This window comes from Hyaena hyaena, unplaced genomic scaffold (genome assembly GCF_003009895.1).
Source record: "Hyaena hyaena isolate Hyena2069 unplaced genomic scaffold, ASM300989v1 scaffold_673, whole genome shotgun sequence".
Taxonomy (NCBI): Eukaryota; Metazoa; Chordata; class Mammalia; order Carnivora; family Hyaenidae; genus Hyaena; species Hyaena hyaena.
The window spans coordinates 586,002-610,803 of record NW_024081308.1 but is presented as its reverse complement, the minus strand read 5'-3'; the positions used below and the strand labels follow the sequence as shown (position 1 = coordinate 610,803).

The 24,802-nt window shown below is 43.4% G+C and overlaps 1 protein-coding gene across 8 annotated transcripts in view; it reads right to left on the bottom strand.

The window, feature by feature from the left end:
* PRELID3A (PRELI domain containing 3A) overlaps positions 1–24,802 on the bottom strand; it is a 55,640-nt gene that overhangs the window by 19,453 nt on the left and 11,385 nt on the right. For 7 of the 8 annotated variants that reach the window (XR_005525491.1, XR_005525492.1, XM_039217247.1 and 4 more), the window contains exon 1: positions 9,962–10,036. The exons of the other annotated variant lie outside the window; for it this stretch is intronic. Coding sequence is in view for 5 of the 7 variants with exons in the window: in XM_039217247.1 (XP_039073178.1) it covers positions 9,962–9,993 (32 nt within the window). In the remaining 2 variants the exon portion in view is untranslated. Of the gene's footprint in view, positions 1–9,961; positions 10,037–24,802 lie in introns of those variants that run through there. 8 annotated transcript variants of the gene reach the window in all.

The window sequence follows — 24,802 nt, the reverse complement described above, 5'->3', positions numbered from 1 at the left end:
CAGCACTTACATGGTCAACTACCAAAAAGGAGACAAGAATATAATTGGGAAAAGACAGTCTCTTCAGTAAATGATGCTGGAAAACGGAACAGTTACATTCAAAAGGATGACACTGGAAAGGGCACCTGGGTGGCTCAGTCAGTTAAGCTCCCAACTCTTAATTTCAGCTCAGGTCATGATCTCATGGTTCCTGAGATCAAGCCGACGTCAGGCTCTGCGCCAACAGTGAGGAGCCTGCTTGATTCTCTCTCTCCGCCCCTCCCCTTGCTTGTGCACGTGTGCGTGCTATCTCTCTCAAAATAAATAAATACATTTTAAAAAAATGAAATTGGACCGCTTTCTTACACCATATACAAAAATAAATTCAAAATGGATTAAAGACCTAAATGTGGGGCATGAAACCATAAAACTCCTAGAGAAAAACATAGGTAGTGAGTTTTTTGACATTGGCTGTAGCAATATTTTTCCAGCTGTCTCCCAAGGCAAGAGAAACAAAAGCAAAGATAAATTATTGGGACGACACCGAAAATAAAAGAAAATAATTAAAAAATAAAGCTTTTGCACAGTGCGGGAAACCATCAACAGAATAAAAAGGCAACCTAATGAAAGGGAGAAGATATTGGCAAATGTAATATCTGATAAGGGATTAATATCCAAAATATATAAAGAATTTATTCAACTCAATACCAAAAAAACCCCCAAATAATCCAATTAAAAATGGGCAGACGACCTAAATAGACATTTTTCCAAATAAGACATACAGTTGGCCAACATACACACAAAAAGGTGTTCCAGATCACTAACCATCAGGGAAATGAAAGTCAAAACCATAAGAAGCTATCACCTTATGTTTATCAAAATGGCTAAAATAAAAAAGACAAGAAGTTGGTAAGAATATGGAGAAAAAAGGGGCACCTGGGTGGCTCAGTCGATTAAGCGTCCGACTTCAGCTCAGGTCATGATCTCATAGCTCATGGGTTCGAGCCCCATGTCAGGCTCTGTGCTGACAGCTCGGAGCCTGGAGCCTAGAGCCTCCTTCTGATTCTGTGTCTCCCTCTCTCTCTCTGCCCTTCTCCCACTCACAATCTCTCTCTCAAAAATAAATAAACATTAAAAATTTTTTTAAAAGAATATAGAGAAAGAAGAACCCTCACACATTGTTCAGGAATGTAAATTGGTACAGCCATTGTGGAAAACAGTATGAAGTTCCTCAAAAAATTAAAAATAGAACTACTATACAATCCAGTCATTCCACTACTGGGTATTCACCCAAAGAAAATGAAAATACTAGTTCAAAACGATATTTGCTTTTCTGTGTTTACTGCAGCATTATTTACAATAGCCAAGATACGGAAACAACCCAAGTATCTACTGACAAAATGAATGCATAAAGAAGATGTGGTCTACATATACAATGGAATATTACTCAGCCATAAAAAAGGAGGAGACCTTGCCATTTATGACAACACGGGTGGACCTAGATGGTATTATGCTAAGTCAGACAAAGAAAAATATCATAGAATTTCACTTACATGCGGAATCTAAAAAGCAAAACAAAGGAATAAGTAAAATGCAGAAACAGATGCATAAATACAGAGAACAAACTGGTGGTTGTCAGAAGGGAGGGGGTGGGCAGCATGAGTGAAGAGGACTGGGAGATACAGGCTTCCAGTTGTACAATGAGTAAGTCATGGGGATAAAAGGTACAGCACAGGGGGACCTAGATGGCTCAGTTGGTTAAGCGTCCAAATTTTGATCTCGGCTCAGGTCATGATCTCACGGTTTGTGAGTTCAAGCCCCACATTGGGCTCTGCGCTGATGGCGTGGAGCCTGCTGGGGATTCTGTCTCTCCTTCTCTCTGCCCCTCACCTGCTTGTGCTGTCTCACTCGAAAGAAAGAAAGGAAAGAAAGGAAAGAAAGAAAAGAAAGAAAGGAAGGAAGGAAGGAAGGAAGGAAGGAAGGAAGGAAGGAAGGAAGGAAGGAAGGAAGAAAGAAAGAAAGAAAGAAAGAAAGAAAGAAAGAAAGAAAGAAAGAAAGAAAGAAAGAAAAGAAAGAAAGAAAGGAAGGAAGAAAGAAAGAAAGGCACAGCATAGGGAATGTGGTCAGCGGTACTGTAATACTTTGTATGGTGGTTACACCTGTGGTGAACCTAGCACGGCGTACAGAGGTGTTGAATCACCGTGTGGTACACCCGAAACTAACGTAATATTGTGTGTTAACTATACTTCAATTTAAAAAAAGGTATTTAGGGTATTTAGGAAGTAGTAGTACTTTGTAACTAATTGTTAGAGAAAGAAAAGTAAAGGGACCATACATTCCAGTTTGCCCAGGACAGTTCCAGTTTTTGCCTTTTGTTCTATTGCACATACTAAGAGTTTCCCCTTTTGCTTTCAAAGGCATCCTAAATTAGATGATAAATTAGGTGTTAATCCTGGAAATAAGGAAAGAGGAGGATTCAAGAATGATGCCCAGGTTTTTGGCTTGAACAACTGTGTGGATAGTTGGGCCATTTACTGAAAGAGTTTGTTTTTTAAATTATACACAATTTTCAGCTGTGCAGGGGATCAGCGCCCCCTAAGCACCCGCATTATTCAAGGGCCAACTGTACTTTGTTCCAACTTCTAAGTGGGAGGTGATGGGAAGTGGCCAACCTATTTCTTCTGATTATAAAAAATAAGTGCCCAAAATACTGAAAAACAAAGAAAAGTATGAAAATAAAACCATCCACAATTCCACTACCCAACGATGACCACAGCCTGTGTGGAGTCCCCGAGGGTGTCCCCAGTCCTCCCTGAAGCTACCTCTCCTTGTGTCGCCCTGAGCCCTTGTGGTGGGGGGTGGACACCTTTGTCCCTATTTTGTTTCCTGCTATCAGAGAGGCCGCAAGCCAGGTCCACAGCTGTCCCACTGCTGGGGCAAGGCTGGTTCAATGCTAGTTGAGGCTCGAAACCTGATGGTAGTCCACAGGATGTCAAGCACCACCTTCAGATGTTGAGGGTGGCCCGTCCCCGAGTCCTTATTCCCCTAATTCTTCCTTCCTCCAACATGCGTGCCCCCAGGAGGCATCTGAGCCCCCTGCAAAGATGGGTGCGTCAACAACACCATCATTCTTCAGACACACCCAGACAAGGTTAAACAGCATGGGTAGGGGGCGCCTGGGTGGCTCAGTCAGTTGAACGTCCGACTTCGCCTCAGGTCATGATCTCACACTCTGTGAGCTCAAGCCCTGCGATGGGCGCTGTGCAGACAGCTCAGAGCCTGGAGCCTGCTTCGGATTCTGTGTCTCCCTCTCTCTCTGCCCCTCCCCTGCTCATGCTCTGTCTCTCTGTCTCTCAAAAATAAATAAACGTTAAAAAAATTTTTTTAAAAAGCATGGGTAGACAAAGCCCAGACTCAAAACCAAAATACACACACACATGCACCTTAAAAAGATTGAACTAGCATCTGGCTCAAACCATACTCAGATCATATTGTCTGCTTTGTATATGTAATTGATGATGAACATCTTCATCATGAACCTATTTTCAGAAATGTGATTATAAACAGCTGCGCAATAGGTTACCCTGCAGACATTTATATTTAACCAATTCCCTATGGTGGGTTATTTTTTTAAAGTTTATTTATTTTGAGAGAAAGATACAGAGAAAGCGAGCAGGGGAGGGGAAGAGAGAGAGGGAAAGAATCCCAAGCAAGCTCCGCACCATCAGCACAGAGCCTGATGTGGAGCTCAAACTCACAAACCACAGTTTTGAGTTTGAGTTCAAGACCTGAGCCAAAACCAAGAGTCAAATGCTTAACCGACTGAGCCTCCCAGGTGCCTCCCTCTGGTGAGTTATTTAGTTTGCTCAGCAAAATAAAGACAGTAGTGGCCACTGGGGGACACTCATCTTTCATTTATATAATTCTTCCTTAAGATAAATTCTTGGAAATGGAATTACTAAATCAAGTATCAAAGATTATGACAAAATTGAAGGGTTTTGTTCCATATTTGACATCCTTTTAAAGTATCACTTACTGGGGGTGCCTGGGTGGCTCAGTCGGTTGGGTGGCCGACTTCGGCTCTGGTCATGATCTCATGGTTCATGGATTCGAGCCCCGCATCGGGCTCTGTGCTGACAGCTAGCTCAGAGCTTGGAGCCTGTTTCAGATTCTGTGTCTCCCTTTCTCTCTGACCCTCCCCTGCTCATGCTGTCTCTCTCTCTCTCTCAGAAATAAATAAAACATTAAAAAAAATTTTTTTTAAATAAAGTATCACTTACTGGGGTGCCTGGCTGGCTCAGTCGGTTGAGCTTCTGACTTCGGCTCAGGTCATGATCTCGTAGTTTGTGGGTTTGAGCCCCACATCGTGCTCGGTGCTGACAGCCCAGAGCCTGAAGCCTATTTCGGATTCTGTGTCTCCCTCTCTCTCTGACCCTCCCCTGCTCGCACTCGGTCTCTCTCTCTCTCAAAAATAAACGTTAAAAACTTTTTAAAAATAAAATAAAGTTACTGATCATTAATTTACTTTATCCTCATAAAATCTGTCCCAGCTCCGAAAGTCTGCAGCAGGGCTCCCTCCCCTATGTTCTTTCCATTGCATTCCATGGCTTCTAAATTGGCAGGAACTGGTCTAAAATCCCCTCTCTTAGACAAAGAAATGCTTTTTGAAACCGTGGAACCATGGCACTGAGTTAATGCATCTACCAACTGTAACATAAACAGATGAAGAGATAGAGATGTGGTTGCACTGATCACTCTGTAGGACCCAGACAGCTGAGCCTCCTCTGAGGAAGAACAGTCAAGGGTATGTCACCCAAGATCTAGGGAAGGAGGGAGAATCTGGGCACACATAAAAGCTGCGAGGGACCTAGTTTACAGGGGGTCCTTCTCAACAAAATACTCTGCAGATGCTACAGGCTAAGGTCTTAAGAGTTGCTCCTGGAAAAAAATCCCTTCTTTAAGCAGAATAGGCACTGCCTCTTAAAACTACTTAAAACTATCCTCTCTCTCTCTTAGAACTAAATAAAACATTAAAAAAAAAAATAGGGGCACCTGGGTGGCTCAGTCGGTTAAGCATCCGAGTTCGGCTCTCACAGTTCGTGAGTTTAAGCCCCACATTGGGCTCTGTGCTGACAGCAAGCTCAGAGACTGGAGCCTGCTTCAGAGTCTGTATCTCCCTCTCTCTGACCCTTCCCTGCTCATGCTGCCTCTCTCTCTCTCTCTCTCTCTCTCAGAAATAAATAAAACATTAAAAAAACTACTTATAACTATCAAAAAGTTGAAGAAATATTGGTATTAAGCATATCTTACGCAATAATCTTTCTTTTATATAGAAACCTTACATCTTTCTCACTGATGATTTAAACTAAATACAAGTCACTTATGACACTCACATAATAAATAATCCCACTGAGGGGCGCCTGGTTGGCTCAGTCGGTTAAGCATCTGACTTCGGCTCAGGTCATGATCTCACGGTTTGTGGGTTCAAGCCCCACGTCAGGCTCTGTGCTGACAGCTAGCTCAGAGCCTGGAGCCCGTTTCAGATTCTGTATCTCCCTCTCTCTCTGCCCCTCCCCTGCTCATGCTGTCTCTCTCCCTCTCTCAGAAAAAAATAAAACATTAAAATTTTTTTTAATAAATAAATAATCCCACTGATTATAGAATGACCACACCCATTAATAGACACATCAACAGATGCAGGAAATATCTTTTTTTAAATAACGAGAGTTAAGTACATGCTTCCTGGTTAAAGGCAATAGCCTCACAGTCGATTGGCAAAAACGGCGAAGCCTGGCAATATGGTGTTGGAGAGGACAGGGGAAAGGGGGGAGACGGAGCTGTCAGTGATACAATGGCCCAGGCCCTGAGAGACGCTGAGCAAGCAGGTACCGTGATGTCAGGGCTGGGGTGCAGGGGTCTGGGTCAGGCAGGACGGGAATCGGCTGCAGTTCATCCTTCGGGGGCGTGGCCCCGGCTTTGGCTTCGGGTCACTCACGGTGACCGGGGTGCAGTGGGAACCCGGCCCCAGGGTGGGAGGCCCCCACCGAAGAGCGGCTGCCTCAGAGCACGGTGCCACCACCTGTGGCCAGGCAGCTCTCCGGCGGCGCCTGGAAGATGACAACATTGGGCCCACCTGGCACACTGGGGAGCAGAAAGGAGTAACGGAGGCATCTGTCTACACACAGCCAGGGTGGCAGAAAGATGAGTGGGATGCGATTATAGGATGCCTGGGGTTTACCTAAAATAACCCGGCAGCGGGGGAAGGGGAGGGTGGGGAGCAGTGCGTGGGGACACGTGAAGCCAAGCTTGGCGGCAAGAGGGTGACTGTCAGTGTGGGAGATGGCAGTGGGCACTCACTATTCTCAGCTCTCCATTTTTGCATACTTTTAAAATTTCCATAACAAGCTTTTAAAATATATATACATATATATATAACTTGCCATAACCAAGGCAACGCACCCCTGCACCCACCCAAAGCGATTCGAGAACCAGACCCCAGGTTCTCAGAGCGGTCCACACCCCGGGGGGTTGGCGGGGAGAGGTCAGCCAGGTCCACCAAACTGTCTCAACACTACTGAGACATGATTTGCCTCTCTCACCATATTGACATTTACCCCGATGCTGCAAAAGTAACAAAGGGTAAAGCTGTGGCCTCCCCCCACTAATTAAAGCCCTGACCCCAAACCACACTTGGTTTGGGTTTGGGGTCAGCACCCCCTGCTGTACACGCACTCAGGAAAACAATGCCGGTGTCTCTTAAGAACATCCATTGTTAAATAGTTAAGACTTAATTTTACAACATTAGACCCCTAAGTTCCACCCGTTTACTGATATTCTGACCGAGAGAACAGGACGAAGGCAGGACGTGGTCCAGCTGCACGTGGGGGTCCGTGGCGGCTGGGGAAGCTCAGGGCAGCAGCCGGGTGGGGGCCCAGGTGGCTGCTTCTTTCCGGCCCAGCCCTCCAAGTAAAACACAGATGGACGACCTCTGGTTATTCAGACTTAGGCATATGGCAGACATTTTCTAAAAAATTAATAAAGTCAGCCTATCACTTCAAGAACTGATTGTATTTGCTGCCAAAGATAAAATTTGAGCTTCTGAGTGCAGACTGGAATTTTAGAACACTTGTCTACCATAAGCCCCATATGATGACTTCCCCATACTGTAAACCTGATGAATCCATATATGCCAGGTGACTGGTGCGTGATGTCACAAAATCATACAGGAGTGAAAGACCCAGGCAGATGACTCTGGTCATTTACATCGCAACAAAGTTCAGACAGATGCTACTATTTGTCTTCTTGTAGTAGCAAATAGCCCCAATTACTTAAAAAGACTATTAAAATACTGCTGCCTTTTCCAAATGGGTTTGGTTCATATACTGTGTGAGACTGGGTTTTATTCATATATTTGAACCAAAACAACAGACTGCAAAAACACTGAATACAGAAGCAAACATGAGAATCAAGCTACTTCTATTAAGCCAGAAATCAGCAAGAAAAAAAAAAAAAAAATCAAACAGTGCCACACTTACAAATTTTTGTGCTTTTGGAAAAAACAGGTTTGTTATTTAATAAAAATGTTATTTATATTAATGATCAGGTCTACTATTAATTTTAATGAATTGATAAATGTTTAAATTTATCAGTTTTAATTTCTAATATGATAAATATCGATAGATGTAACACAGATAAAAACTGTTTGGGATACCCAATATTTTCTAAGAGTGTAAAGAGGTCCTATGGCTGAAGAGTTTGAGAATCACTAACTTAAGTGGGCCCTTGATATTAAATGGATCAGAAATATGCACAGGGGTGGATGATATGGAATTAAGGGAGAAATGTAATGAATGATCTTTCAATAAGAGACAGGATAAACTGGGACGTAGTCATACAATGGAATATCATGCAGCTATGAGACACATACACCTCATGAGCACACTGTTGTGTTGTGAAGAAAGGGAAATGGTCAAAAGATCTGTACCAAGTGATACTGATTTCTATTTGAAAACAACAGATGACACCACATGCTGTTTATGGATAAACACGGGAACACACACACAGAAACGCAGTCAAATGGACCTTTGCAACATAGACCTTCAGAAGGATACCCACCAAATTCATAATCTTGTCTGCCTGTAGGGAAAAAGGGAGCAGCACTGGGAGGCATTCAACTTTTGTCTGTAATGTTCAATTTCTTTTATTTAAAAGAAAAGGAGTGAGGAGCAGAGGATCAGCACCTAGTCTGCACCTTGGAGGCTCACTGAATTCTTTTGGTGGGTAGCCAGCTGCCCTCGTTTTGCAAGGGCACCTGGTTTCCTGGAGGTTCCTCTGCCCCCCACTGAGCACCTACTCTGTGCCAGGCACTGGCAGAGTGCCAAGGACACAAAAATGAAGGAAGGAAGGAATGAAGGACTAATACAGGCTACCACACCAATGAAGCTCAAAAAAAATATGTGCCAGACATATAAAAGACGCCAGACACAAGCGACCACATACTGTATGAGGAGATTTATATGAAATGTCTGGAAAAGGCAAATCTATAGAAAGAGCCACGTGGTGGTTGCCAGGGGCTGAGGATGAAAGCAGCGGGTCACCGTGAATGGGCACGAGGGGTCTTTGCAGGATGGCGGAAATGTTCTAAACCTGGACTACGGTGATGGTTGTGTAACTCTGCAAATGCACTAAGAATCGTTGAACTGTACACTTTAAATGGGTGGAGTTCATCAAGTGACTTTCCACAGTTGACCATTCACTTCTGCTTGTCAACCAACATTTCACAACTTCTAGGGCAGTCCTTCTCCGGTGCTCAATGACAAACCGGAGCCCCACTGCCTGGGCAAACAGTCTGAAGTGACTTAACTTCCCTCTGGATCTGGATGGTGCCACTTATGTCCCATCCTTGGAAGAATTGAGAAAAGAATCTCTGGGTCTCTCAAGGAACCCCAGTTGGGAAAGGCTGCAGGCGGAACAAACAAAAATCAACACTAAATCTAGATCCTATAAAGTCTCAAGATCTCATTAAAAATAACTTCAGAGGTTTTAAACTACTTGATAAATTTTTATTTTACATAATAATAATGTATATAAAAAAGGCAAAGAATGACCATTCCGTTTCATGCAGTATTTTCTTTTTAAATAAACGAAACGCTTCTCTTAAGTGGGGTCAAGGAATCTTTAAAGGATGATTTCATAGTGTCACAGATCAAGCGACTTAGGAGAAGATACCATTTAGGTCATCGGGGTACTCTTAAACAGCTCGCAGTTTTCCATGCCGGCTTTGGAGGCCTTCCATGCCCACAAGTGCATTCAGGGTGAAAGACCCCCACGAGCCTTCTCCACATTGGGCTTCCTCCCGGGCTCACAGCTTAGCGTCCGTGCTCAACTGCCCTGTACAATCTCAGCAAAGGACGGGGCCAGCTCTCCAGGCCTCTGTTCTTCCCCAGGACGACATGCGCCCTGCCCCAAAGAGCGCCCTGTGCAGGCGAGATCGGGCCTGTTCCCGGGTGGGCTGGGGAGTGCGCACCGTCACTTCGCCGGGTCTCCTCCCCGCCACGTCCACCCGGGCCTCCCTGCACACCCGTGCGCCCTGCCGCGGAAGGCACTCCCCGGCCCCCCACCGTCCGGCCCTCGACGGCTAACTGAGATCCGTCTCCAGCCCTCCGCCAGCCCCCAAAGGAAAGGCCGCCCTCCGCCCCCCGGCTTTAGCAATCCCACCACGGGCCTCCGTCAGTCAGGCGGCCCCTCCATCAAACAGACTGCACCACTCGGCGGGTTCTCAGCCTAACGTCGTCCTAGAAGAGACAGGGCCTGCCCCTCTTTTTAGGATGCCGGGGCCGCAGTCTGGGAACGGCCAGTGCGGGGCTGGGCGGGCGCTGCGAGGCCCGGTCTGGGGTCTAGCCTTCCTCGGCCGCCCCCAGCGGCTTGGGGGCGGGAGCAGGTGCCGGTCCGGACCCCACAGTGGCCCGCAGCCCGACCTCACCCGAACACGTGCTCCGAGCTCCAGATCTTCATCGCCGCCGGCCGCCGGCCGCAGGGCGCGGGCTCACCGCTCGGACTCCGCGCGCCCGATTCTGCGCGCCCGGCTCCTCCCTCGCGGCGCGTGGGGGCGGGGCGGGGGCGGGGCGCGCGCGGCGGGCGGGGCCGGCACCCGCGCTCTCCGGCGCCGCCTGCTTGCTTGTCACTTGGCCACCGCGGTTGTGGTCGCTAAAAATAGGGATGCGGGACTCAGCTGTCCCCGCGGACGGGGCACCTGCGCTGCGGCAAGGAGATGCGCGGATAGCACTAGCTGCAGATGCAGGGATGGAGGTGAGGGACTAATTCTCATCGTTCAGGTTGACCACATTCTCCCACAGCTCTTTCCAGTCAGGCTGGTTTTTACTGTTGGAAAGCATAAAGAAAAACAAAATCTCCTGTCAGCCACCTGCCTCCCCCCCCCCCCAAACTCTCTACCGGAATAGAAGAGAAACAGTTTTACTACTGAGTAAGCATTAAGCCAGAATGTAATGCGTGTCACAGGCTGTCCCCTAAAGAGATTGCAAAGACAGCAAGAAATCCACCCTCTATATATAGCCAGGCAGGTGCAATACCTTCCATCCATGTTTTCAAGTGAGAGGACTTGACAACACCGTTTGTCACACAGAGTTCATGCTAAAGTTACCTAGCAATTAGAGTGGCTGTTTTTATTTGCTAATTGTCTTTATCCAAAGGAGCAATAAAATTCTCCTGTCGTTACCATAGAAGGTAGGCTTGAAGCCAGGTGCTCCTGAAAATTAAGCTAACATTTCAAAGAGATGGCTCCCAGGACTTTGACAGAAAACACTTCTGGGTTGTAAAACTGGCAAGGGGCCTACTTAGCTTTTGAAAACATTTACACGCATCTCAAAAGGACAAAGGACTTAGAAGTTTTCTAGAGTAAATGCTCTTTAAGAAGGGAAGGGAGCAGTTCTTTTCCTTTTGCATCAGGGAGAAACCAGTTTTTTTTCTTTTTAGATTTGTATTCACCCTGCACTACCACAACCAAAGTTCAAGTGCAAAGAAGCTGACGCTTGTTTTGTGAAGAAGGTGACCTGCATGAGGGCAGGGACCTCACCCGGTTCAGTACTGAATCTCAGGACTTAGCACGGCACCCGGCATTGAGTGGGCATCCAGAGCCTGTTTGTGCAATGAGCCAGTGAAGTGGAAAGAGAACACAGAACCAGCCAGAAGACCGAGGTTAGGATCCTGGCTCCATCATCTACTTATGCTGACCTTTACCACCTATGGCTTTAACCTTACAGTAATCTTCCAGAGTTGATGCTACTATACCTGTTTCATAGATGAGCAGCCTGGGGTTTAAGAAAGTATAAAAGCTCTCTCAGTGTTCACACACTAAGGGATGGAGCTGAAACCTGGCACTGGCCATTCCCATTCCCAGACAGCGACCTTGGCATCCTGAAAAAAAGAGCCAGCTCTGTCCTTTCTAGGGGCCATTAGGTAGAGAACTCACAGAGCAATGCAGTCTATTGGATTCAGGGGCCACCTGGCTGATGAGCCTGTGATGGAACTGCCAAAGCAGGGGGCTGGGTGGGGGGCCTTCCTTTGGGGGCTGGTGGAAGGCTGAGCTGCTGACAGACCCCAGCTACCCATATAGGGCTGGACAGTGGGGTTTGCACGATTCCCCCTCACACCTGTGCTGCAGGGCTCACAATTATGATCAGGCCTGTGTGGAACACTTTCTATATGCCCAGCACTAGGAAGTTAGGGCTCTCATTTTGGTTTTTAAAAGGCATTATCGTTTACAATCAACATTTTCCACAAATGTGTTCTGAGCATGAGGCTTAAAGAACGGGGCCGGCTGGTGAGTTAGAAAACACTTTAGGTGAGACCGCTTCTGTAAGTACCTCCAGGTCTGAGAGGCATCAGCTGCTGAGTTTGCATCTCACCGAGTGGGGAACTAAGACCCTAACGAGGTAGCACCTTGATATAGAGACATGCTATTTAGCGGTGGGGTTGAGCGCCCAAGAAGAGGGGAGAAATGAGACCACCTTTTGTCCCTGGATGATTGCTGCACAGTCTCACCATCACCAGCCCTTGCCTCGTCTTCAAATCCACCTTACACGGGCCGTGGGCTCCCAGGCAGCCACACCTGGCGCAGGTGTCATCCGTCCTGTGCAGCGCCTTCCTTGCGATTGCATCACAGCCCCCGCACACCCCCCTCTGAGACTCACCACAGTGGATTATGATCATCCATGGTTTTCTGCCTCTCCCGCCAGGCTAAAAATCTTTTGAGATCAGGAAGTAGATTATCATTATCCTTGGTATTTCCAGAGCCAGAGGCCTAGTAGGTACACAATAAATGAAGAATTGTTGAACAATGAACACAAGTCACATCCCCGCTTGAAGTCCTATCCTGATACCTCCAGGGTCCACACTTGCGCTCGCTCGGTTACATTGAGTCCACTCCTGGAACAGCAGCGGCTGCATCACCTGGGAACTTCTTAGAAATGGAAACCCTAGGCCCCACCTCAGCCCCACCATGCAGTGGGAGGCCAGTGTGGGGACAAGCATTTGTGGTTTAACAAGTTCTCCCAGGGACTCTGATGCCGACGGACACCAACTGTCTCAGATCCACCTGTCCACCTTCTAGATCAGGCAAGGAGCTTCCTTGTCATCACCACCACTCCCTCATACTATTTCTTCCAGCCAGAATGTGCTCTGCCATGCTTGTCCTAGAAGAGAGCACTGTATGCAAAAATCCAGAAGCATGAGGGGGTGGCGGTGCCCTTAGTGGGCTCTAAATTGCTCGAGCGTTTGGATTGTGGAGTCCCAGGGGGACGTGGCTAGAGTGGAAGCTAAAAAGGTAGACAAGGAGCCATATCGCAAAGGGCCTTATATTTCATTCCAAGAAGTTTAGATTTTATTTTGAAGACAGTGGAGTTTTGACAGATTTTTGAGTTTGAGATCTCTGAGGCAAAACAGTTAAAAATATAAGCAAGATTTGGGAAGCATACTTGGCTGGCTCTGGGGGTGCTAACATGAAATGTAGATGCTACATTACACCTTCCCAAAGAGCCTTGTCTGTTTAGTCTGTATTGGGAGCCACCCTGACTCCAGGGAGCCTGCCTGCCCTGAGGCAGCCGTGGGTCTCTATCACAGCAGTGTGTGTGTTCTTTAGAGGAGCCCAGGACCTGAGCTCTTTCCCTTACCTCACCCCTGCTTATCCCAAACAAACCAGGTGGGTTGATTTTTCCTTACTTGAGGTTTGCAGAAGACAGAGGAGCCATCCCTATTCACCCTCCTCTTTAAAAGGCAAAGATTTGTTATTTTTAATTAAATGTTAGATGAAACAATGTTCAAGCAGAGACGAAGGCCAGCTTAGGGGGTGCTGAGCAGACCCACTGCGCCCCTGAACAGTTCCTGGACACTTAGCGGGAGGTGCCACACACTCGGTGAAGCAGCCAAGACAGACTCCGGCAGGTGTGGCGGTTGTGCTCACAGCCAGGTGACACATGGGGCTGATTCAGTGCCACCCAACAGCTTCTTTGTTGTTGTTTGAGTTTTATGGTTTCTGTAGAACTGGAAAGGCGCCAGGGAACAGAGCAACCTTAAGCCAAGCACAGGATATGGCCGTTTCTCCAATAGTTATCAGAGATGGGATGATAGATTCGGCTATTGACTGAACCTATCACAGCAGCACACATCTGGGCTGGTTGTGGTCATGGCAGCTGTGGGAACGGAGGAATGATTCCCCAGGGATGGAGCATTTAGGAGCAAAAGTCACCCTTCACTTTTATCTTGGGCTGAAATGCCTCTTCCACATTTTCTTTGGCTTGAAAACCGGGGTCACTTGCGTGATTACAGAAGCACCCGAGGGAAATGATGAGGTACACGTGCCATCCTAGAAGTTTATGGTGGTAAATGCCAAAGCTGTGTATGTGAAGCATTTGAAACTTGACCTCCGGCTACTACACTCCCCTATAAGTATTATGAAATTGTTCTCCCCACTTCTCATCTCGATCTTTAAGAGTCCGTGTATGCTCTTCCCTCTCTGTTGCTGCTTATTTATTCCACATGTTGGGATAGGCTCCTGAGACTCTGCTCATTAGGGTCACGTTTTCCAATCCAGTGGGCATTGTTCAGCCCCGCTCCGTGCAGACCTCTCTGGTCCACTTGAACTACTGAGCACTCTCTCCTTGAAACTCTGCTACCTTGGCTTTGCTCCAACGCCATCTCATTGTTGCAGCATGTTCCTTCCGCGTCTCCTTTGCAGGTTCTTCTTCTCACTCTTCATTCTTCTGCTCTTCTCTCTCTACACCTTCTACCTGAGCGAACTCACTGAGCTTCATGGTTTCTACCAACTCCCAAGCCTGTGTCTTGATCTCATTTTTACCCCAAGCTTCACACCCATCTACCTGGTTACCCAGGGGATATTCCCTGGGTCCATACCTCAATCTCATTGTAGCCCAGGCATCTTCCACCCTAAGAAAATCCCTTTTCAGAATTCACTGTCCAGGTTCCTGGTATCACCAGGGTGCCCCAAGCTAGAGTTAACCCCTTACCCTCTTTGTCCAACCCATCTTATCAAGTCCTTTAGAATTCACCTCTTAAACATTGTTTTAATCCATTCATTCTTCTATATACTTTAAGAGACAATGTGATTTAGTAGTCATAATTGAAGGCATAGGTTTGCAGATGAACAAACCTGGGTGCCAGCTCTGGCTCCCCTTCTGCAAACGTCCATGTCATGATCTATGAAATGGGGATATTAACAGTAGTTCCCCCAAAGTACTTGGGAGAATTAACTGAGAATATAAGGCAAGTCCTTTAGCACAGCAACTGGCATGCAGTAACAACAAGTGTCAGCCATTCTCATTGTTAGGACTGGATTACCACCTGCTACCACTGTCTTAGCCCAGCGCTCCACCACCTCTCTTCTGAATTACTCTAATGGCCCAGAACTGGTCTCACTGCCACTCAGCCAGCCCCTCCGAATGGTGCCATTCCCATGCCCAACCGTCACTCCTGTGTTGTCAGCCTATGTGGCACCACTCCGAAGCGGTGTTTGACTGCCCTTGGGCGCTCCTCACTCCTGCCCTCCTGTGATTGCCTGTGCGTGCCTCCTCCATTACTCTCAGGGAGCTGTTCCATGATGACTGTCAGTGTTTGTGTTTCTGACTCTCCCACTAGATTGACGCTTATTAAGGAGGTAGATTTCTGGGCTCCACCCCTTACCTTTTTTTTTAAATGTTTATTTATTTTTTGAGAAAGAGAGCACAGGGGAGGGGCAGGGAGAGAGGGATGCAGAGAATCTGAAGTGGGCTCTGAGCTGTCAGCACAGATGCAGGGCTGGAACTCACAAACCGTGAGATCATGATCCGAGCTGAAGTCGGATGCTTAACCAGCTGAGCCACCCAGGCATCCCATCCACCTCTTACCTTTTAAATAGACATCTCTGGGGGGAGACCCAGAAATAGGCATTTTTTAATGAACAGCCTCAGCAATTATAAGCCTCCCTGAAGTGTGGAAAGGAGTCATCCACATGACTGTGAGATCTTCAAGGATGGGGACTGAGCCTTACTCATTTTTGTGTAGACAGGATCTGTCCCAGGGCCTGGCAAACAGTAAGCACCTGATAATTGCTTGTTCAGTGAGTCAAGGATGATTCCAAGGCAGTCATGAACCAGGGAGTGGTCTGGCCGCAGGGTGGGTGGGGCTCCACCTGCAGTAACTATCCAGGGAAGTTCCTGGAAGCCCTGTGGCCTCTTTTTGAGAGGCTTTCAACTGATAATCCTACTTTTCATTTCATCAGTTAGGATTCTATATATTGAAATCTTGTGTCAAAATTTCATTTTTACAAGAGTCTGATGTGAAAAATAAATTAGTTTGAAAGCTGCTGTAGCAGAATAGTTTTTTAATTTAGAGGGAAAATCAATCTCCCAGCAGGCAAGAAGTTTTGAAGAACTTTTGGAGCTGTTTCTTTCCTGTTTGCCTTGGATATTGATTCAAAATCCCAGGATTATAACAAAGATTAGCTCTGATGGTTTTTTAAGTTTTTATTTCAATTCCAGGTAGTTAAGATACAATATCGTATTAGTTTCAGGTGTACATGATAGTGGTTCACAGTTCCATACCTCACCCAGTGCTCATTAGGCTCTGATATTTAATTGATCCTCAAATACAGTGACAGCAATGACTGGATTTATAGAGACTTCATGCTGTCATGCTGTCCAAATAAGATGGCAAAAGGCCATTAGTGTCTAGATCTTCTAAGATCCTACATTTAGAATATTATTGGAATCCAAAGACATGTTCTCTAACTAAACTCAAAGACGACCTCAACACAGCCAAGATATTCTTTTTTTTTTTTTTTACAAATAGTTTATTCTCAAATTAGTTTCTACATAACACTCAGTGCTCATCCCCAAAGTGCCCTCCTCCATGCCCATCCCCCCATCCCCCCCACATCCATCAGTCCTCAGTTTTTGTCAGCATTCAAGAGTCTCTCATGGTTTGCCTCTCTCCCTTTCCCCCACCATTTCCGCCCTTCTTCTCCCCCTTGTTCCTCCGTCAAGTTGCTCCTAATCCTCCTATACGTGCAAACATATGATATTTGTCCTTCTCTGCCTGACTTATTTCGCTCAGCATAACACCCTCAAGGTCCATCCATGTAGCTACACATGGCCAGATTTCATTGTTTCTCATTGCCATGTAGTATTCCATGGTACAGATAAACCACATCTTCTTGATCCATTCATCTGTTGATGGACACTTACACAGCCAAGATATTCTAACATATTACTAAAATAGAGTATATCTCTGTGACCTTTTACTTCCGGTGGTATATGTTTCTATACAATTAATTCCTCTTCTCAACTCCTACATACAATTTCTTTTTTTAAAATTTTTTAACATTTTAATTTAGTTTTTGAGAGACGGAGCACAAGCAGGGGAGGGGGCAGAGAGAGTGGGAGACACAGAATCTGAAGTAGGCTCCAGGCTGTGAGCTGTCAGCACAGAACCCAACATGTGGCTTGATCACATGAACCATAAGATCATATCCTGAGCTGAAGTCAGCCACTTAACTGACTGAGCCACCCAGGCGCCCCTCAACTCCTACATACAATTTCTAAGGTAAGTCCCTCCAATACATAGCTTAAATTTTGCTCCTTATTTTTGCTTCTGAGCACTTTATCCCATATAGCTTACATGATTTTTCATTAGAAACCTAAGACACCATTTCCTTCCCAGCTTGCAAACCCCTTTCTCATTATGCCCGCTGGCATTGCAAAGGATGGCTTATGACTAAGGGCGGGGGGGACTGGTATCCAAAACAATTATCAGTTTTCTCACAAGAAGATATGACTGGGAAAAATCTAGGAATTTCAGATTTGTTACAGTATTGTGGCCAACACTTTTAGAAAAATATTTGATCATTATCAAGTTGAAGTAGTGATTAGGAATATTCTAAATGTTCTGCTATTATCGTTCATGAAATTTGTGTCAATGTCATGATTCCTTCTATTATTCATTATCATGTAGGAGATGCTAATATTTTGTCGCCAGGTTTCTTTACCAGGTTTCTTGAAATGCACAAAGCGCAGTTGTCTTAGAGATTGATAGACCTCTCCCGCCACCTAGTGGGGAATATGCAGCACAGCTCTTGCATGAACTGTCTTGAGGGCCTAGTCCCCAGCATTTGTAAATTATTTTTTTAAAACAGTGCGTACCAAGCAATCTCTCTGCTAAGAAATCATCCTCTGAATAGATACTGACATATAGATATGGATATGGATATAGATACGTCACTAAGAATGTTCATTGTAGCATCTGCAATACAAATAAATTGGGAACAGTCTAAACAACCCTTAGTTAAAACCTGTCACACCTTTACCACAGGATACAATGGAGCTGATTGGGGTGGAACTATGTTATTAACACACAAAAATATATGTTAAAAAATCAAGGTGTATAAAGTATGATTTTATTCATGTAAAAATACGTCTTATATGCTTGTAAATACATATAAAATATATAGACAGACAGAAAAAAAGTTAGCTTTAAACAGTAAGAGTAAGAGATTGAGAGACTTTTACCCTCAACTTTGTAACTTTATACTGATGGAAAAAAAAACTTGTCCTGAACTTTTTATAATTACAAGTTTTGTTTGTTCTTAATTATAAAATTAATATGTATTTATTACAGAATATTTGGAAAATAGAAATAAGCATTATTTTTTAAAGAATTACTTGTAACCTCAGCCCATAGAGAAAGACCTCCTTTAACATTCTTTAAGTTTTATTATATTTTATCTGAAAACACTATGGTTCAAAAATGGGAAACAGTATGAAAAAGAACACCCTAAGAAGTCCCAGGGGTGCCTGGCTGGTTCAGTAGAGTGTCTGAGTCTTGATCTCAGGGCTGTGACTTCAAGCCTCTTGTTGAGCATGGAGCCTACTTTTTAAAAAAGTCTCAGAATATCTATGCCATCCTCCCATCTATAAGCAAGAAGCACATTTATTAGTTTCTTAGGTTTGTATTCTATCAACCAGTCCTTAGCCGCTGGCAATCACTAATTTACATCACTATGGATTTGCCATTTTGGACATTCTATCTAAATAGATTCATACAATCTGTGGTTTTTGTGACTGGATTTTTTTCACTAAACATAATGTTTTCAAGATTCATCCACATTGAAGCATGTATCAGTATTTTGTTCCTTTTTATGGCTGAATAATAATCAATTGTAAGGATATGCCATAGCTGATTATCCACTCACTGGTTGATGGACATTTAGGATGTTTTCCCTTTTTGTCTATAATAAATCATGCTACTATGAACAATTGTGTATAAGTTTCTGCGTGGACATATGTTATTTTCCTTGAGTATGTACCTAAGAGTAGACATGCTGGGTTATATGGTAATTAATTGTACGTTTAACCTTTTGAGGAAGTGCCACACAGTCTCCAAAGAAACTGAACCCTTTTACTCACTGTCTCTTTTTATTCCAGCCATCCTACAATGTGAATCAGAATCTCACTGTGGTTCTGATTTGTCTCTTCCCAGTGGCTAATGATGAGCATCTTTCACTGTGCTCTTTGGCCATTTGTATGTGTGTGTGTGTTTTTTTTAATGTTTTATTTATTTCTGAGAGAGAGAGACAGTGTGAGCAGGGGAGAGTCAGAGAGAGAGGGAGGTACAGAATCTGAAACAGGCTCCAGGCTCTGAGCTAACTGTCAGCACAGAGCTCGAAACAGGGCTCGAACCCACGAACTGTGAGATCATGACCTGAGCCGAAGTCAGACGCTTAACCGACTGAGCCAGGTGCCCCCATTTGTATGTGTTCTTTGGAGGAATGTCTATTTAAATCTTTTGCCCATTAAAAAGGTTTAATGAAATATAATTCACATAACATACAATTCATCCATTTAAAGGGTATAAATTGGGATGCCTGGTGGCTTAGTCAGTTAAGCATCTGACTCTTGACCTTAGCTAGGTCTTGATATTGAGATCATGGGTTCAAGCCCCACACTGGGGTCCATGCTGGGCAGGGAGCCTACTAAAAATAAAATAAAATAAAATAAAATAAAATAAAATAAAATAAGTGTATAAATCAATGGTTTCAGTTTGTTTGCAGGGTGGTAGTACAACCATCAGCACAACTGATCTTAGAACATTTTTATCACCCCAAAAAGAAATACATACCCATTAGCCATCACACTCTAATCTCTCTCCCTTCCCCACAGCAGCCTTAAGCAACCACTAATCTACTTCCATTTTTATAGATTTGCCTAGTCTGAGCATTTCACATAAATGGGTTCATAACTATGTGGTTTTTGTGTCTGGCTTCTTTCGCTTAGCATAATGTTTTCAAAGTTCATCCGTGTTGGAACATGTATAAGAATTTTGTTATTTTTTATGGCTGAATAGTATTCCATCATTGTATATAACCACATTTTGTTTATTCATCCATCTATTGATGGACACTTGGGTTATTTCCATTTTTGGATATTGTGATAATGTTGCAATAAACATTGCAATACAGGTATGTTTTCATTCCTGTTTCAATTCTTTTGGGTATATACCTCTGAAAGGAACTACTGCACTATATATAATTCAATGTTTAGCTTTTTGAGCAAATGCTAAACTTCACAACAGCTGCACCAATTAACATTCCCACCAGTAATAAATGAGAGTTCTTTCTCCACATTCTCACTTTAAAAAATCATTATAGCCATTCTAGTAGGAGTGAAGTAATATTTCATTGTGGTTTTACTTTTTAAAATTTTTTTAAAGTTTATTCATTTATTTTTGAGAGAGAGAAAGAACGAGCAGGGGAAGGGCAGAGACAGAGAGAGAGAATCCTATGCAGGCTTTGTGCTGTCAATGAGCAGCTGAATGCAGGTTTGATGTCACTAACCATGAAATCATGATTTGAGGTGAAATCTACAGTCTGAGCTCAGTCTGGCATAACCTACTTGGTTACCCGAATGCCTCTCATTGTGATTTTAATTTGCATTTTCCTAATGACTAATGATGTTGAGCATCTTTTCATGCGCTTATCAGCCATCTGTATATTTTCTTTCGAGGAGTATCTGTTCAGATACTTTGCCCTTTTAAAAAACTTTATTTATTTTTGAAAAAGAGACAGACAGACAGAGACAGAGAGATCATGAGTGGGAGGAGGGGCAAAGAGAGAGAGAATCCCAAGCAGTCTCCATGTTGTCAGTGAGCAGCTGGTTGTGAGGCTCGATGTCATGAACAGTGAGAGCATGACCTGAGCTGAAATCAAGAGTCAGAGGCTTAGCCAGCTGACTCGCCCAGGTGCCCCAGGTTAATTCTTCTTTATATGTTTTGTAGAATTCACCAGAAAAGCCATCTGATTCTGGTCTTTTGTTATTGTAAGGTTTTTGATTTCTGGTTCAGTCCCTTAACTTGCATAGGTTTGTGCACATTTTCTGTTTTTTTTCTTGAATCGGTATTGGTAATTTTTGTTTCTAGGTATTTTTCCTAGGTTATCTACTTTATTGGCATACAATTGCTCATACTATTATATCCTTTTTACCTGTAAATTTGATAGTAATGACTCATTTTCACTTCTGATATTTGATATTTGTGTCTCCTCTTTTTTATCAGTGTAAAGTTTCATCAATTCTATTGATCTCAAAGAACCAACCTTTGTTTCATTGATTTTTCTTTGCTGTTTTTCTATTCTATACTTTATTTATCTCTGTTCTGATCTTTATTACTCTTCCAGGCTAGGGTTTAGTTTGATCATCTTTTTCAAGTTCCTTGAGGTGTAAAGTTACGTTATTGATTTGATGTCTTTCTTCTTTTTAAAATATAGGCATTTACACCTTAATAAAAATGCAACATACCAAACTTGGAATTTAGTGAAGACACTGCTCAGAGAGAATTTTGTAGCTATAAATGTCATATAAACATATTATCCTCCTGCTTTCCAGCCTCCATAGTTTCTGATGAGAAATTGGCTGTTTATCTTATGGCTGATCTCTTATATGTGACTAGTTGCTTCTCCCTTGCTGCTTTCAAGATTATTTCTTTGTCTTTGGTTTCCATGGTTTGATTATAATATATCTCATGTCAGTCTCTTAGAGTTGGGTGAGTTTCTTGGATTTATAGATTCATGACTTTCACCACATTTGGAAGTTTTGGGTCATTATTTCTTCAAATATTCTTTCTGTCCTTTTCTCTTTTCTCCCTCTGTGACTCCCATAATGCATAATTTTATCCACTGATGGTGTCCCACAGTGCTCATTTTTCTCCACTCTTTTTTCCTTTTGGCTTCTCAAACTGCAGAATTTCAATTGTTCTGTCTTCAGGTTCACAGATTTCTGCATGCTCAAATGTGATATTGAACTGCCCTAGTGAAAAGTTCATTTCAGTTATTGTATTTTTTGGCTCCAGAATTTCTAATGGTTCCTGTTTATAATTTGTCTCTTTACTAATATATCATATTTGTTCATACATTGTTTTCTTGATTTTTGTTTCGTTCTTTGTACATGCTTTTCTTTAGCTCTTTAAGGGTACTCAGGGCAGTTGGTTTAAAGTCTTTGTCTAGTAAGGCCAATATCTGGGCTTCCTTAGGAAACGTTTCTGTCAATGGTGTCTCTTAGGTGATTTGTTAATATTGGACATGCCTTGTCTTCTCATTCTTGTAATGATCCGTTCATTCTTTCAAAGATATGAAGTCCTCAACTTTGATGAAGACCTAGGGCACCTGGGTGGCTTAGTCGGTTAAGCATCTGGCTTCAGCTCAGGTCATGATCTCACGGTTCATGGGTTCGAGCCCCCTGTCGGGCTCTGTGCTGACAGCTAGCTCAGAGCCTGAAGCCTGTTTCAGATTCTGTGTCTCCCTCTCTCTCTGTCCCTCCCCTGCTCACGCTGTCCTCTCTTTCAGAAATAAATAAAACATTTTTTTAAAGTATTAAAAATTTTTGATGAAGACTGATTTAAAATTTTTTTAATGTTTATCTATTTTTTGAGAGAGACAGAGACAGAGACCAAACATGAATAGGGGAGGCGTAGAGAGAGAGGGAGACACAGAATCTGAAGCAGGCTCCAGGCTCAGCGCTGTCAGCACAGAGCCTGATAGAAGGCTCAAACTCATGGACCATGAGATCATGACCTGAGCCAAAGTCGGATGCCCAACCGACTGAGCCACCCAGGCACCCCTTGATGAAGACCAATTTATCAAATTTTCTTTTACAGGTCATATCTTTGGTGTTATAGGCCAAGAAATCTTGGCCTAACCCAACATTACAAAGATTTGAAAGTATATTTTCTGCTAGAAGTTTTACAATTTGGAGCTTTAGATCTATGATCCATTTTGAGTCAAGGTTTGATTATGTTGTGAGTTATTATTCAAATCCATTCATTTTGCATGGGGATATCCAAAATTTCCAGGACCTTTATTGAAAAGTCTCTTCTTTTCTCACTAAAGTACCTTTATGCCTTTATTGGTATATATGTTTTTCCCCTTCCCATATGTTCATCTGTTTTGTTTCTTAAATTCCACATATGAGTGAAATCATCTGGTATTTCTTTCTCTGACTGACTTATTTTGCTCATCCATGTTGTTGCAAATGGCAAGATTTCATTCTTTTTGATGGCTGAGTAATATACCATTGTATACACACACACACACACACACACACACACACATCACATTTTATTTATCCATTTATCAGTCGATGAACATGTGGACTCTTTTCATAGTCTGGCTAATGTTGATAATGCTGCTGTAAACATTGGGGTGCATGTACCCCTTTGAATCTGTATTTTTGTATCCTTGTGAATATGTGGTGGTGTAATTGCTGGATCATAAGATAATTCTATTTTTAACTTTTTGAGGAACCTCCATACCATTTTCTAGAGTGGCCGCACCAGTTTGCATTCCCACAACCGGTGCAAGAGGGTTCCCCTTTTTCTGCATCCTTGTCAACACCTATTGTTTCCTGTATTGTTAATTTTACCCATTCTGACAGGTGTGAGGTGGTATCTCATCCTGGTTTTGATTTGTATCTCCCTGATGATGCGTGATGTTGAGCATCTTTTCATGTGTCTGTCAGTCATCTGGATGTCTTCTTTGGAAAAATGTCTGTTCGTGTCTTCTGCCCATTTCTTCGCTGGATTATTTGTTATTTGGGTGTTGAGTTTGATAAATTCTTTATAGATTTTGGATATTAACCCATTATCAGATATGTCATTTGCAAATATCTTCTCCCATTCTCTCAGGCTGCCTTTTAGTTTTGTTGATTGTTTCCTTTGCTGTGCAGGAACTTTTTTTATCTTGATGAAATCTCAATGTTTCATTTTTGCTTTTGTTTCCCTTGCCTCTGGCAACGTATCTAGTAAGAAGTTGCTGTGGCCAAAGTGAAAGAGGTTGCCACCCATTTTCTTCTGTAGGGTTTTGATGGTTTCTTGTCTCATATTTAGATCTTTCATCCATTTTGAGTTTGTTTTTGTGTATGGCCTAAGGAGGTGGTCCAGTTTCATTCTTCTGCATGTTGCTGTACAGTTTTCCCAACACCACTTGTTGAAAAGACTATCTTTTTTTCCATTGAATATTCTTTCCTACTTATTAACGATGAGTTGACCGTATAGTGTGGGTCCATTTCTGGGTCTCCTATTCTGTTCCACTGATCTATGTGTCTGTTTTTGTGCCAGTACTATACTGTCTTGATGACTACAGTTTTGTAATATAGCTTGAAGTCTGGAATCGTGATGCCTCCAGACTTGCTTTTCATTTTCAATATTACTTTGGCTGTTTGGGGTCTTTTGTGGTTCCATACAAATTTTGGGATTGTTTGTGCTAGCTCTATGAAGAATGCTGGTGCTATTTTGATGTAGATTGCTTTGAGTGGTATAGACATTTTACCAATATTTGTTCTTTCAGCCCATGAGCATGAAATGTTTTTCCATTTCTTTGTGTCTTCTTCAGTTTCTTTCATAAGTGTTCCATAGTTTTCAGAGTACAGATCTTTTACATCTTTGGATAGGTTTATTCCTAAGTGTCCTAATAGTTTTTGGTACAGTTGTAAATGGGATCAATTCCTTGATTTCTTTTTCTGCTCCTTCATTATTGGTGTATAGAGATGCAACAGATTTTATATCCCATGACTTTGCCAAATTCAAGTCTTAGTTCTAGCAATTTTTTGGTAGAGCCTTTCAGGTCTTCTGTATAGAGTATCATGTCCTCTGCAAATAGTGAAAGTTTGACTTCTTCTTTGGTGATTTGGACGTCTTTTATTTCTTTTTGTTGTCTGATTGCTGAGACTATGACTCCCAGTTGATGTTAAATAGTAATGGTGAGAGTGGAATC